General features: G+C 39.5%; 3 protein-coding genes across 4 annotated transcripts; 1 reads left to right on the top strand and 2 right to left on the bottom strand.

The window, feature by feature from the left end:
* Positions 1-402: 402 nt before the first annotated feature.
* Positions 403-1,659, bottom strand: LOC137104757 (nanos homolog 2-like). The gene has a single exon (XM_067486414.1). The coding sequence runs from the start codon at positions 1,657-1,659 to the stop codon at positions 1,183-1,185; it is 477 nt and encodes a 158-aa protein (XP_067342515.1). The 3' UTR covers positions 403-1,182.
* Positions 1,660-2,534: 875 nt separating this feature from the next.
* On the top strand, positions 2,535-9,079 carry kpna1 (karyopherin alpha 1 (importin alpha 5)). Of its 2 annotated transcripts, none has more exons than XM_067486362.1 (14): positions 2,535-2,647; positions 3,338-3,471; positions 3,652-3,765; positions 3,869-3,968; positions 4,111-4,205; positions 4,413-4,544; positions 4,770-4,858; positions 4,967-5,066; positions 5,210-5,373; positions 5,704-5,782; positions 5,873-5,998; positions 6,086-6,213; positions 6,697-6,872; positions 7,151-9,079. In XM_067486362.1, the coding sequence occupies exons 2-14, from the start codon at positions 3,346-3,348 to the stop codon at positions 7,336-7,338; spliced, it is 1,617 nt and encodes a 538-aa protein (XP_067342463.1). In that variant the 5' UTR covers positions 2,535-2,647; positions 3,338-3,345; the 3' UTR covers positions 7,339-9,079. The 2 variants fall into 2 exon arrangements, with proteins under 2 accessions (XP_067342463.1, XP_067342464.1); XM_067486363.1 differs by having other exon boundaries at positions 2,541-2,639.
* A 306-nt stretch (positions 9,080-9,385) lies between these two features.
* Positions 9,386-14,747, bottom strand: fam162a (family with sequence similarity 162 member A). The gene is made up of 5 exons (XM_067486364.1): positions 14,591-14,747; positions 12,368-12,469; positions 11,510-11,621; positions 10,186-10,294; positions 9,386-9,993 (listed from the first exon to the last, which is right to left on the bottom strand). The coding sequence occupies exons 1-5, from the start codon at positions 14,631-14,633 to the stop codon at positions 9,877-9,879; spliced, it is 483 nt and encodes a 160-aa protein (XP_067342465.1). The 5' UTR covers positions 14,634-14,747; the 3' UTR covers positions 9,386-9,876.
* Between the last annotated feature and the right edge of the window lie 519 nt (positions 14,748-15,266).

The following is a 15,266-nucleotide window of genomic DNA, read 5'->3' as shown; positions in this document are numbered from 1 at the left end:
CCAGTCACATCAGTTTGTGACCCAGGAGGTGAGACCAGAGTTTATGAAGAGCCAATCAGTCATTGCAACTTTGACCAAGTTAACCTTTCAAGGTAAGAAATATTGACCTGCTGCTGCCAAAGTTATCATGGATTGGTGATATTTCAAGGGCAGTTGGTGAACACATGCTTCTTGAAAATACTGCATCACTCTATGCAGTCATGTAAAGATAATGGCACAATAAGCTCCTGTTTAGTCACAAACATAAAGAAAGCTCCACACCCCTCTTACAAACAGTAGGAGCAGGGATAACAGAATGCAGGAAACACTAAGAAACCAACCTTGTGACATACATTTGATCTCTTATATTTAAAAAAATATATATATATATTTTGTATTTTTAACTTAGCTGTTTTCACTGCCAACCTTTTCTGAAGCAACAAGAACAGGCTGAATTATTCTGATTCCTCTGGAAAAACATGGCTTTTAATCAGCCTATGATGCAATAATTCATAGGCGATAGTGAACCTGTAACAATGTTGGTTACAGGTTGGTTACAGGTTCACTATCACCCATTCATCCAGGTTTGGTATCAAAAGATTGAATCATCCAGTTAACAGGATTCAATCTTCTGATAATGTGTAACAAGGTAAAAATAGGCATTTTTTTTATAGCAAGTACTTTCGCATTACTGTACATCCATCTCATGAATGTTCTTTGCTGGCCAAGTTGGGGCTAATTATAACTACTTGGTTTAAATATGCAAATAACTAAATTAAAAAGTTTCTTTAGTTTAAATTGATCATCTTAACTTGTGAAGTAACTTAAGCTGCAAACATAGTGAAGTAGTTTTTACAAAAATTTTTACAAGCTGAATGGGAGTTAAAGCAAAAATTTGCATCAAATTTAATTATTAAGGCAGGAGTTCTTAACAAGCATACGCCATTGGAATTTCACAATAAAAGACAAGTCACTTATGTTAAACCGAAATCAGCTTTATTGAAGTAAATGTATTAAATCTGCCAGTCTACTGCAACAAAGAAGTCGTATATTGAAACTTTTGAAACCTAAAGGCACAAAAAAATCCAAATACTAAGCTATCTGCAGAAAACGTGAAACATTTACTTCTATATGCAAATTAACATTTGGCCGGAACGTCGTAGTAATTATATACAGTCTTTGTCTCTCAGTGTCCATTAACAGCTACCAGAACTTGAATCCCGGCACGATCCTTTCATCCTCCTGCCGCTGCGCCTGCGTGCAGTAGCGGCGTGTGTGAGCGTAGTCGCCGGTGGCTTCACAGATGGGACAGGTGTAGTTTCGCAGGATGGGGCAGACGACTTTCCCGGTGTCTGTTTTCAGCTTGTGTGAGCGGTACACTCTCGGAGACTCCCCGTTCTGCTTGCAGAAGCGGCAGTAGTCTGTGGACGTCCCGCTGCAACTGGAGTCCGACGGGCTACTGGCTGAGCTGGTCTCCGTGTCCTCTCGCCGACATGAGGACTGGATGTTGCCCCACGGCGCTGTCGGTTCTTTCTTTGCCCCCTCGGAGGCAGTGTGGTCCGCCTCACGCCTGCTGCACAGCCTTTGTATCAGTCTGCCCAAGTTCATGTAGTCGTGCCACATGTCGAAGCAGTCCCCATCAGTGAGGAGGGAGCCCTGCAACCCATCTTGTCTTTGCATTTCCACTTTTGGTGAAAAATCACGCGTCCTGATTTTAAGACCTCTCGTATTTTATTTATAGGCGTCTGGATCTTTATTTATAGCAGTCAGAAAATAACTGCAATTGCAACAATGTTGGGATCCTATACCCTTTATGTAGATTGGCAGGTGTAAGGGGAGAAAACCTGCCATTTAACTGGCTACTTTTCGTTTTGGCAACGACTATGACCCAAGTGACAAAGAACCAGAGCTCTACAAAAGTATTATTGAAAATTAAATCAATATTTACCACAGATTTCATTGTATCACTTAGGTGATGAGTGACAGCACAAACACTGCATTGACTTATGGCTGTAGACAAGATGGATCAGATATAAATGTAATTATGACATACAACAAGATGAATTAAAGGGGACATTTACGGGGTGGTGATGACTGAGTTGGGCAGCAATGTAGCGACTATTGTTTCCAACCAAACTGTGTTGCCCTTGAAGTTTTTAAAGGTCAGACAGAGAAGGTCAAAAGGTTGTTGGTACTGATTTTTTTTACTCATGTCGCTCATTTCACGTTAAGGGTTGTCTGCAGACGTGCCAGAGGTCAGTTTAAGGACAGGTGGCGCCGGCGCGTCTGTGGTCCACTTCAAAACAGCGCCTTTGGTTTTTTTTTTTTTTAAGTTTACGCAACTTACTGCGGCTCATACATAGAGCTTAAGTATGCATTCAGTCATGGTGTCGTTTTAAAGGTATATGTTCACTTCATGAAATCTGGTTTTTACGTATTCACACAATATTCGTATCACGTTTTCAACTCACATCTTATTTACAAAGCAAAAGCTTCGGGTGGGTGGGGCGGAATGTAAATAAGTGCGGGGGAGTTGCGGCGGCGGCGGCGGGGGGGGGGGGCGGTTGTTTGGTGTTACGCATGCGCATTTTTTTATACCGGCGACGGCTGTACAAACAGTGGCCTAGCGAATAAGGGGATTACAGCACCCGATTTGACAGGTCCGTTAGTAAGTATATGTCTTTACGATTATATGTGAGATAATGTTTTATAATCAGAACTATGTTGGATTCTTATTGTCGACAACGTTTGTGAAGTATGGGGCAGTGACGTAAACGTTGGATTTAAGAGCTAACATTAGCTAAACCAGCTAGCCCCTTTTAGCCAGCTAGCGTCAGCGTTTGGTGGTGGGTTTTGCTAACAGCGGCTATAACAGTAGCTAAGGTAGCCGACTAAGTGTAGCCTTTCCGCTTATTTTTCTATTGATTTTGCCGATTTGTGACTTGATATGGCGAAGCAGTAAAGCGGATCATTGAATCATAATATGTTGGGTAGTGTGTTAATCACACAGTGTCAAGACATGTACAACTAACCAGGTAGCTAACTAGTATCCTTAGATGTGCCAGTTTGTTGAACAGTATTTGCTGAGAGGAATTATGCCCTGTTGAATTAGCAATGTAAGCAAAGCTATTAAATAAACTACATTTAGATAGTAATGCTTTGGTACTCTGTAGTAAAGGCTTTCCTGCTCACAGCCATAGTTTGGCTAGGAATACATAAGCTACATGCATTATCATAAGACTGGTGGTACAATACAAGAGTTTGCCATCTGTGAACAGGACTCCGTTCAAAATCGAGAAGTCCAGACATTTACTGTAGATCCTTTTAAGCCTTTCAACCTGACACTTCATCTTCACAGGTTACACAATGAGTCAGGGTAAGGACAATGCACGACTCAAGAGCTACAAGAACAAGTCTCTAAACACAGATGAAATGAGAAGGCGAAGGGAAGAGGAAGGCCTACAGCTCCGCAAACAGAAGAAGGATGAACAGGTGGGCAGAATTGTGGAAAAGTGTCCTCCAGAATTTTTGGCCAATCTTCACAGACCTCTGTGAAACATCAGGGGTCGCAGTTGTTCCATGTCAGTTTTGCCAATTTCAGAACAAAACCCTTTTTACAAACACTGTTACTGTCATGTGACAAAATATGTATTTTCTTTTATTGTGTTCCAGCTGTTTAAGAGGAGGAATGTTGCTACAGTGGAGGATGATGGGATCCTGGAGGATGATGGAATGGCCGACAGTGGCTACCTGGAGTCCCAGGCTAATAACATTGACCCACTCATGGTGAGAAGAAAAACACTGATTAGTGTAGTTTTTCTGAAGTAGGAAATCACATGTGGCAGTTTTTCCTCAATGTTTTGCTAAACCCTAATCTCTGTATATACAGGGTGGGGTGATCTCAGAAGATATGATTCAAATGATCTTCTCCAGTTCTCCTGAGCAGCAGCTCATAGGAACTCAGCGCTTTCGGAAACTCCTTTCTAAAGGTAAGGGTAACTCACATGTTTTTCCCTGCTCACCTGTGCCCTTGAGTAAACATTTGACTAATCATAGTAAGATAATGCTGTTGTGAGTATTGCAATATAAAATTCAGCCTTATTATCTGCCTCGGCTTTATATCTCAACCAGAACCCAACCCACCTATCAATGAAGTCATTGCCACTCCAGGGGTGGTAGAGCGCTTTGTTGAGTTTCTGAAGAGAAGAGAAAACTGCACATTGCAGGTACGTTTCTTCAGCAAGTCTTAATAAGGGTGCAGTTATATACAATCTGACTAAACAGAAGAGGCATAAACTCCTTTCCATCCATTTAAAAAAAATACGTGTGGTGCAGTACTAATACATTTAGAAGAGTAAAATTAAACATTGATGACCTACAAAACATGATAAATATATTTCTTTTTTTAATATCTATTTTGAATTTTGTTTTAGTTTGAGGCTGCATGGGTCTTGACCAACATTGCATCAGGTACATCCCACCAAACACGGGTGGTCATTCAAGCAGGAGCTGTGCCCATATTTATAGAAATGCTCAGCTCAGATTTTGAAGATGTACAGGAACAGGTAAGAAATATTTACTAAAAGACAGTAAACTGAGTGATTGCTTATGTTTTTGCATAGTTATGTGCTTGTCTCAGTGTTGCTTAAAAAACTATTTGCTTAAAAAAATTATTTAAACAATTTTATAATATTAACATTTGGCAAGGCTGTTATATTGTTATGGGTCCTCTAAATGACTTTTTAATTATGACATTTATTGTATAACTCAATAATTGCTTTGCTCTTCAGGCAGTGTGGGCTTTGGGAAATATAGCAGGAGATAGCACAGAATGCAGGGACTTTGTCATAGACTGCAACATTTTGCCTTCCCTGGTGCAGTAAGTAGCAACACAGTGTCACATAATTTTTTCTTGTTGCACATGAAAATAAGGAGAATCTTTGGTCCTGCGTGTGTGGTAAAGCTTGCTTGGGGAAACTCCTTGCAGGTTATTGGCCAAACAAAACCGCCTGACAATGATGAGGAACGCAGTATGGGCACTTTCAAATCTGTGCAGAGGAAAAAACCCACCTCCAGACTTCACTAAGGTAAATTTCCAAGATAAACATTTCACCATGGCAAGAGCACACTTGTCACATGGCTAAAGAACATCATATTTTACTTTTCAATGACAGTCACACTATCCTGTGCTCTCCCACCATGTTGCTCCTTCTTATGTTTTTTTTTCTAGGTGTCCCCATGTCTTAGCGTGCTGTCTTGGCTGCTGTTTGTCAATGATACAGATATCCTGGCTGATGCATGCTGGGCGCTCTCATACCTATCGGATGGTCCCAATGACAAAATCCAGGCTGTTATTGACTCAGGAGTCTGTCGCAGGCTGGTGGAGTTACTGATGTAAGACTTTGAGCACATATGTGTATTAGGTATATTTAAGATTTAGTTTTGTTGCCCTTTAGATTATTTTCCTGTGACTGACACAAACAGTCAATAACGCCAAGGTGTTTCATTCAGACTGTTTCGCAATCCACCGTGCGTAGGATTTCTCACCCTTACATTGTATGTGACAGTGCAGTTATAGGAGAGTTGTTTCCAGACATATTTGCTAACATAAGAAATTAGGTGATTTTACATTTACGTAACATCTTATCTGTTTTGACATATCATTTTCAGGTTTCGAAAAGCTCATCTGATTGATAATACAATACAATTTTGTGTTTGCACTAGGCACTCTGATTATAAGGTGGTATCTCCTGCATTGCGGGCTGTTGGGAACATAGTCACTGGAGATGATCTACAGACACAGGTAAAAGAAACATTTACACACAAATTAAGTTAAACTACCTTTGCAGAAACTAATAGAAACACTTAATAGCGAATGTTTGTTACTGCCCAGGTGATCTTGAACTGTTCAGCATTACAGTCCCTACTTCACCTTCTGAGCAGCCCCAAGGAGTCCATAAAGAAGGAAGCCTGCTGGACGATCTCCAACATCACAGCAGGGAACAGAGCACAAATACAAGTGCGTTTGGTGTTAACCTTGTGGTTTTAGAGTGGAGTTAAACATTTTCTTGTTTTTAAAATATTAAAAATAATGTCATCTTTATAGATGGTGATAGATGCAGGCCTGCTGCCTCCTCTCATCACTATCTTGCAAGTAGCAGAGTTTCGCACAAGAAAGGAGGCAGCATGGGCCATAACCAATGCCACATCAGGAGGTTCTTCAGAGCAGATAAGGTAAGACCATAGATGTATTGTAGCTTACAGTGTATAACCATTGTGTATTATACAATATTCAAGATCTCAAATTTGTTTTCTTCTTTTTAAATGGAAGACATTTGGAATCTGAAGATCTAGTTATTACTTCACACTACAAATCAGAATTAATATGCTGATAGCATTTGACCTTAATGATCAAAATGAATGCCCATTCCTACTATTTTATCAGGGTTTTTATTTTATAAATTAAAATCAAAAACTTACATCATCCTTCACAAAATATTTGGGGAATTGAGGAAATGAATGGTTGCTCTTAGGCTTTATCTTTTAAGGCAGTGGGGGAAGCTTCTTTCAGTTTGCATGACTGCGATAGTTTATTTAATGACTTGGTATGTATAGTTTTCTAACCATGCTTTGTGTCTAAGATTAAGTCAGAGGCAATTTTTTTCTTTGAATGAGTTATTACAGTTCTATTGTGTCTATGTGTACTGCCCCCTGCAGGCACTTAGTGGACCTGGGCTGCATAAAACCACTGTGTGACCTGCTCACACTTATGGACTCCAAAATAGTTCAGGTGGCTCTTAATGGTCTAGAGAACATCCTGCGGCTCGGAGAACTGGAGGCCAAGAGGGGAGGAGGTATCAACCCCTACTGTGCCCTCATTGAAGAGGCCTATGGTAAATTATTACATACATGCTAATTACATTTTGCTATTTAAAATGTACGCTTTTTATTCAGAGATTTTTCTTCTGTGCAAAGGAAAATATTACATAAAGCCGACACACATGTATTGCCAATTATGAATATGATTTGGACTTAAGTCATCCCAAGTCAGTGACAGTCTGTCCCAGCTTGTGCTAACACTCAGCAGAGAAAATTGTTAAGTGTATGCCATATAAAGATAAATGTCATAAAATAGCAAAGGAATTCCCATTTTCCCATTACTCCTTCTCAGGTCTGGACAAGCTGGAGTTCCTCCAAGGCCACGAGAACCAGGAAATCTACCAGAAAGCCTTTGACCTGATTGAGCGCTACTTCAACACTGATGACGAAGACCCATCTCTGGCTCCAGCCGTCGACGTGCAGCAGCAACAGTTCCTCTTTCAGCAGTGCGAGGCCCCAATGGAAGGCTTCCAGCTATAATGCTAAATACCCCCTTCCCCGTGCTCCACTATCATCCTTGCCTCCACTTGTTTCTCTTACTCTCTGCCCACTGCCATGATGAAGGTGATTACAAACAACCCTTGGTCTGCCCTATTCCTTCCCTTCCCATCATCAGAGAGATTGATTCAATCACTATCATGATTATGAAAAACATTACAGGAGCATGTGTGTGCGTACGTCCAGTGTGGGTAGAGTTCTGCAGTCTTTTCAGCCAGTTTGTGAAGGTTTTACTCATCATTCTGTCTTGCGCTGAACTCACCTATGCCCCAGAACCCCTCCCCCCCAGCATCTCCTACTAGAAAACTGCGCGTTACACCATCTTACTCTTTGGATTTCCCCCTAAGTTCATCCAAAATGAAAAACACCTCTCCATGTTTCCGTAGGATTGACGGTCCCTATATTTGAGTCCGTGGGAGCTTTAGGACTGCAATGCCTGTCTGATTGAGGCATGAATGACTCACAAGACAGACAAACACAGAAACATTACAACATAAGAATGATCTAACCTAACACTGGACTGACCATTAAACGCCGATCACGTGTTTGACTGTGATCACTGGACTGAGCTGCCCACTGGGGGCTATGCGGCCAGCCCCAACTCTTAAACTCAACTGACATTTATGAGAGGCACTTAAACAATTAAAAAATGTAGAGGTGAATTCCCTCATTTCTACTCTCCGGCATTGGATATGTGTGACCACAGATGGACAAATTAGGAACTTGACTGTTGCTGAGGAGTGGAGCTTGTTAGTGATAAACCAGGTTTCTTGCATTTCCTCCTGGATCTCATATCATGCATTCCTCTATCCAAAAATGGGCCTTTCCCACCTGCACAAGCTCCATCCTAATGAGTTTAGACTGCCTCCTGCCTCGGGTGTGACGTAACCCCATGGAGCCATGGGATTTGGAGTCTTCCCTTGCACTGAGACAATTGACAGACTTGGACAAGACAGACTGTTTAACCCTGGATTCTGTCCAGTAGCAGACCAGTGGGAGTTTTTATTATCTTACCATAATTTCATTTCATTTGCAGCACTTTAATTCAGGACTGATGCCTGCTCATCAAGAGTATATGACAGTTTTTACATTAACTATTTAATTGGTTGATGACATGGCTCTTTCCTCCTCAGGAAGTGAGGTGTAAAGGGGTGTGGTCTGTATCCTAGGTCCGCTTCTGAAAGATCACAATGTACTCCACTGTTTACCCTTCACACAAAGGGAATCATGCAGATTGTGGATCGAATCTTTTAGCACACTACTTACAGTACAATCAGTAGATCAGACTGCCTCCGAAAGTACAAGACCTTTATAATGGTGGTTAAAATATTCAGACCTTTTGGAAAATTCTGTGATCACTTGAAAACATCACTTTCCAACACGTTCGAGTGGTATTTTCCAAATTGACCATGCCAAATCAGCATTTGGGTATAAAGTTACTTTAATTTGGGGTTAGCATCTGTTGAGTTGCTGATTGTGCCATAATCCGTATTCTACAATAATCCTTCCAGATAATTTCAGAAATCCAGATTAGAACTTGAAAATACTGGTGATCACATTAGTTAGCTAAACTGAATGTTTGTTTACGAAGTCTGCTCTTCATTAATTTTGTCAAAGTCTCTGCAAAAGGCGACTCTACATGTTCATTACTGTTTGTTGTATTAAGTTTGTGCAACTGTCTCCCCGTTATGCCATTTGCATAAAAGCTGTTTCATGACCTGAAGTTCAAATTACTCTCATTGTAGTTACTATAGGATTGTTTATATTTTTTAGCAACTCAATATTGCTCTAGTTCTAAATGAAGTTATTGGCTAATTGGTTGATCTGTAGAAACTATACAAAATACTGAAATGTCCATCACAACTTCCCACAGGGCCCAGAAAAACCAGCAGATATTCACAATAGGTAACTCTGTTCCTGTTTAGTGTGTGATACATGTTGGCAAATATCTGATACTTTCTAGTTGAATTTGACCTTTTTAAGTTACAGTTTATATGAACCAAAACATCAGATCATTAAACCATACAAGAAATGCTAAACATTACTTTATTGGATTGATTTTTCTATGTGCCTTTACTATATAAACATAGAAGTCGCATTAGCTACGAACAGACAAACCTTGTTTCAGACATGTATCAGGCACCTCAAGTGTCTTTACAAAGCAGATAAACCACATCACTATCTCGGAGGCATATTTAAAAACAAGATACCTAAGTCATATGTTAGAGAACTTTTACATATACTGACAGTTTAGAAGGAGCATTGACAGAATACTTTAATCTCACCTAGTTGCTCTGTGCAAACTATTGTATAAAAGCATTTTGCTGTGTAGTAAATTCAAATTATTTCTTTCCACTTTGATATATACCAAGTTCTCAGCAATTTTGACAACGGCACTTCTCCGAATGATGGGAGTGGAGGGCTAGAAGCTGACTACAGACAGCAAAATTATGGATAACTGACACAGTAAAGTGACATAGCGGTGTAGGAATGAGCCTTCATCACTGGCTCATAAATTCATCACTGAGCCTTCTGAGGCAGAGAAGCAGGAGTTTCCTTGTCTTTTTCCAGTTCCTCCTTCCACCTAGCTTTTTTCTCCATGTTCATTCCTGTCAGGGACTCATGCCTGCGGGCAGCCTGCAAAGTTGGACATAATACAGATAAACACGTTTATATTTAACCTGAAATACATAAAAACAGCTGTGACATTTAGACTCAGAAGAATATACTTAGTTCCAAAGACAATGCTACAGCTAAAAATGTGAAGATAAAATCTGTCACGTCAACATAAAAAGTATAGGTACATAATGCTCTCTTATTGCAACTTACCCGTTTGCCCATGAACACCATCACCACACAGGCCCCAATTGTGGCTGCCATCATCACATAGCAAGCTTTCACTCTGACTTTGTTTCTAGCAGCATCAATCATCTCAAACCTGTGGCAAAGTAAACACCACTATACATTAGCACTATTTGTTGCTATTTTTAGACCCAGTACAGTATTAAAATTGACATTTCACTATGAGTAACACTTCAGTACAGCAATCAAGTAACAATCAGGATAGAGCTTTTATTATTTTATCACACAGCAAGGCAGATTTATTATAATTTGAATTATATTCACTTGACAAAAAGGTACTTGCTTATATTTAATACATTTTCTCCTTAGAACCTTTGTGCAATTTTCAATTAACCTGGTCACAAAATGTAGAGACTTACTTTTGTGGCTCTTATTCTAAACCGTTTCTTGAGTAGGTGGGAGTGATATTGGTCTGTTGTGGGCACAATAGTGCACAGGCTGCAGGCTCTTTTTTTAAACCAAATGAGAAAGATTTGCATTTCTACATTTTTTTTAAAGTAGTAAGGACCCAGTGATGAGTAAAGCTTTTGTCATACAAAAGAACCAATAAAAACACATAGAATCAGCAAAGCTGTTGTACTAATATTTAAGGTGGGTTGGTTGATTCATAAGGTGATATCATGCACCGACTCACAGGTAAGAAAACATTTCATTTTAAGATTTGCTGGTCGCTCCCAGTAGCCATTCGGCAGTTATAGCCATGATTTAAGCTAATGTTAAAGAGCAAAAAAGAAAAAACCTTTAAAAGTGTAGCACAAAGATGAGCATAACCTCTGCACTGCAACCTTTCTTCAGAAGGACGTTTAATGCTGCTTCATTTGCTCAGCAGAAAGTAAATCTAAGTAAAATATGTCTTTCAAAACAAGAACTACGTGTGTTCGTTCACTTTCCCTGTCCTAAACCTGTGTTCTGATGCATCGGTGTCATGTGGAAGAAAGCTGCCTTGTACTTTTTACTGTCATGATATACAGTATATCGTCATATCGCAAAGCCCTAATATTGAGACTCAGTTAATTGAGTTCAGGAGGTAGGATCTCTGTGGTTTGTATGCATGGCTATCAAGTCTTTTATCACAGCAGAAAATTAAATCTCAACCCTAATTATCTACAGCCACAAACAGGACCCTTGTTTATATACAGGAGCTGCCACCTTAGAGGACCAGCTACACATAGCAGCTCCACCACTCATCCAATTAGTTAGCTTTGTTCTCGTGATGTAACTTTAATCACTGCCAGTCAGATATTTGCACGTGCACTGGGAGGTCTGGAATAAACAGGAAGGGGCTACTTACGATACAAGCTCCGGTATCTGATCAGCAGTCTTGAAACGTCCTGACCAGATCAGAAATTTTTTGTCCATGTCTGAGGGTCTGATCCCGGGGATTCTGAATCCAGAATTTGATGCTGAATGAAACAACAGTGCACAGTAAAAACCAACAAACAGCGGAAATACCGATTGCAGCTTCAAAAGCCCAAATCCTGAACTTCAACCTAAACTGTGACCCTACTTGCTGCATTCTCATTCCTTTGGGACTTAGGAAAATTTTCACACACTTGCAACTTCAATAACATGTGACAAAATCCTCTTGACAGTCATCATGGTGGATCATCATTGAATTCTTTTTAGATAATACTTAAGGTATACATTTATCAAAAGAAATGCATATTTAACTTAGTAATCCATCCATTATCTGTCAACACTTATCAAATGTGGGTTGCTGGGGGGGTGGAGCCTATCCTAGCTATCATCAGGCAAGAGGTGGGGTACACCCTGGATCGCCAGTCTATCGCAAGGCCACAGAGAGACACACACACAGACAGACAACCATTCACACTCACACTCACACCTACTGGCATTTTAGATTCACCTATTAAATTAACATGCATGTCTTTGGACTGTGGGAGGAAACCCACACAAGCATAGGGAGAACATGCAAACTCCACACTGAAAGGCCACCTGCAACCTTCTAGCTATGAGGCGGCAGCTCTAACCACTCCACCAACATGCAGCTTAGTAATTTATACTTTAATTTAAACACCAGATTTCAGTTACAAGGATCCAGTTTTGATACTAAAAGCTATTGTAGTTACACACAGACTTCTGTAATGGAAGTCAATAAATGAATGGTCTCAAAGTATTGTTACGCTACCATTGGCTGGGGGAGCAGGTGAAGGCGTGGTCTTGACCTCCTGTGGCTTATTGCACATCCCTCTGTAGCTCCATTTCTGAGTGATCTGTCTGCACTTCTGACCTGGCGGGATATGAAAAAAATAAGTCCTCCATCGAGCCAAAACCAATGATTGTTTTCCTTATTCATGAATCCCCAATTCTACTCAATTAACTGTTGCATCTCCTTGCTAAAATAACATTTTTATTTCTGATGAAAGAACAATTATACTAGGTGAATGTACATTACACATGTTGATTGAAATAAAAATCAGTTTTACCCTTTTGACATTTCAAAATAAGGGGAAGCAAAATTGTGCATCCAACAGTAAGCGAAAGAAAAGCAGAAAACCCTCACAACCGAGAGGCTGGAAATGCAAAATATTGGTTAATTGTGGATAATAGTTTTGACCAACAACCCGTTTAACATAGGTAAATACAGAAAGTGATCACAATATAGTCGAGTTTATGATACATTATTCATGAAATGTACTGCGCACTTTTGTAAAAGGCAAATACATATACAAACAAAGCCCAAAATATCTTCTAAACACAACCAAAACATTTTCTAAGTAAAGTGATGTACTTTATCAGATTGCAAGCTAAACCTCAGCACTAAGCGAACTAGTTAGCGAACAAATTAAAATGAAAGAAGTGTATATCTATCAACACAGCCGCTGACTGCCATGTCACTGTGACTCAACAAATATTTAAACGAGTTCTGGTACAATAATTAAAGAACAAGTTATGAAATGGACCAGCATGTTTCAATTGGCTAATGGTCATGGAGATAAAACTGAGAAAATATAATCCTCACTTTAGAGAAGCTCAAACCACAGATTCACAATTTGCTTGAACTACATTTGTTCAATATACTTGTTGGCAATATAGTTGTTGGCAATTATTTTTTGACTAAGTAATTAGTCAAGCAGATTGCTTTAAACACCTCTCATGTGTTGAAACTGAATACAATCCTTGCAGTAGATTAGCACTGAAACTAACAATTATTTGATTTGATTTCTTTTTCTTGATTTATAGTGTTGTCACAAACACCCATTAGAGTTTTCCAGAACCAAAGGTGGCATCTTCTGGTTGCTTGACCATATTACCCACTATTCAAAAACCAACAAGATTCAATTCCCTTTAAAGAGAAAGAAAAACACTATTCATCCCAATAGATAGACTGGAACTACAAAGTGTGTCAATTTTCATTACATAAACGATCAACAAAGTTGTTAACTAGCCTAATTTTCTATTTCCTAATTTTTCCTCTATACTGTAAAATACTCACGTTGCAAATGTAACAATAAAATCAAATAAAGTAAGCAACTACAAGATAACTTCGTTACATTCTAAGGCACGAAACTTAAAACAGAGGTGGACGATGTTAAATCCTAAAATACGAAACGTTCACCTTAAAACAGAGGTGGACGATGTTAAATCCTAAAATACGAGACGTTCACCTTAAAACAGAGGTGGGTGATGTTAAAGCCTAAAATACGAGACGTTCACCTTAAAACAGAGGTGGGTGATGTTAAAGCCTAAAATACGAGACGTTCACCTTAAAACAGAGGTGGGTGATGTTAAAGCCTAAAATACGAGACGTTCACCTTAAAACAGAGGTGGACGATGTTAAATCCTAAAATACGAGACGTTCACCTTAAAACAGAGGTGGGTGATGTTAAAGCCTAAAATACGAGACATTCACCTTAAAACAGAGGTGGACGATGTTAAAGCCTAAAATACGAGACGTTCACCTTAAAACAGAGGTGGACGATGTTAAAGCCTAAAATACGAGACGTTCACCTTAAAACAGAGGTGGACGATGTTAAAGCCTAAAATACGAGACGTTCACCTTAAAACAGAGGTGGGTGATGTTAAAGCCTAAAAGATCGGAGCGTTTGTTAGGTTACAGTTTGTTAACGATGTTATTTTCATTCGAGGAGTAACATTAGCTGAACCTAGTTAAAAAAACGCCTCACTATATATTTAACAATATGTATGATTGTGTGTGCCCACATTAGAGCTTCCTGGGGGGGGTCATGCAACGCAAAACATTTTCGTGGAACGATGGTACCTCATGTGGCATTATTAGCAAGTGCAGATGCTAATGTTATGATAGAGTTACAATTGCAAACTGCCACGAGACGGTGCCAGGCACTTACCGATTAAAAGCGACACAAAAATGCAACTTAGCTTTACGAACCTAGAAGGTTCCCAACAGAAAGCCGAGATCTGATGAAATTCATGATTTCTGACTAAGTAGATAACATTCCCTGAATCTGCGTATCTTCTAAGCGGGTCCAAACATATTCTGTTTGCCGTCAGCTGCTGAAAGTCAAATACAAGTTGCTCACCAGGACACCGGTGGGAGGCTGAGCCATGCGCCTGATCAAAAATGATTAGAGCGTTAATCTAAACGTTTACGCCTGTTACTTCTTGTCTGTAAACTAGGGCCACGGTTATGGATTTTGTATAGTTATTGTTAGATGAGATGTCTACAGCTTGTCAAGCCTTAAAACCACTTCCCAAATGAAAGTTATTTCTCCTTTATATAATCATGCCTCCTTGTTTCTTGACATTAAAATATCTATTCCTAATATGTGTTTTCTATAAAACATATAGTGGACAAAGTGCAGTTCGCACGCCAGTGTTAAAATGTTTGAAACTAATTGAAAATTTCACAAAACAGTCAAACAGTCAAACTGCAGTCAAAACAAGGAGATAAAACTCTTTGTTCCTTTTACAGCAGCTCAAACATTATACTGAAAAATTCCTAAAATCAGGGAATTGCACACTGAATACATGAGTTTGAGACTTAAGGAAACCAGTGACTACAAACTTTGAAATGAACTATTTAATTTATGGTTTTAAGATTGTCC

Source organism: Channa argus, chromosome 19, assembly GCF_033026475.1.
Source record: "Channa argus isolate prfri chromosome 19, Channa argus male v1.0, whole genome shotgun sequence".
Lineage (NCBI taxonomy): Eukaryota > Metazoa > Chordata > Actinopteri > Anabantiformes > Channidae > Channa > Channa argus.
Note: the sequence above shows the minus strand (reverse complement) of the source record. Positions and strands in the feature narration are given on the sequence as shown.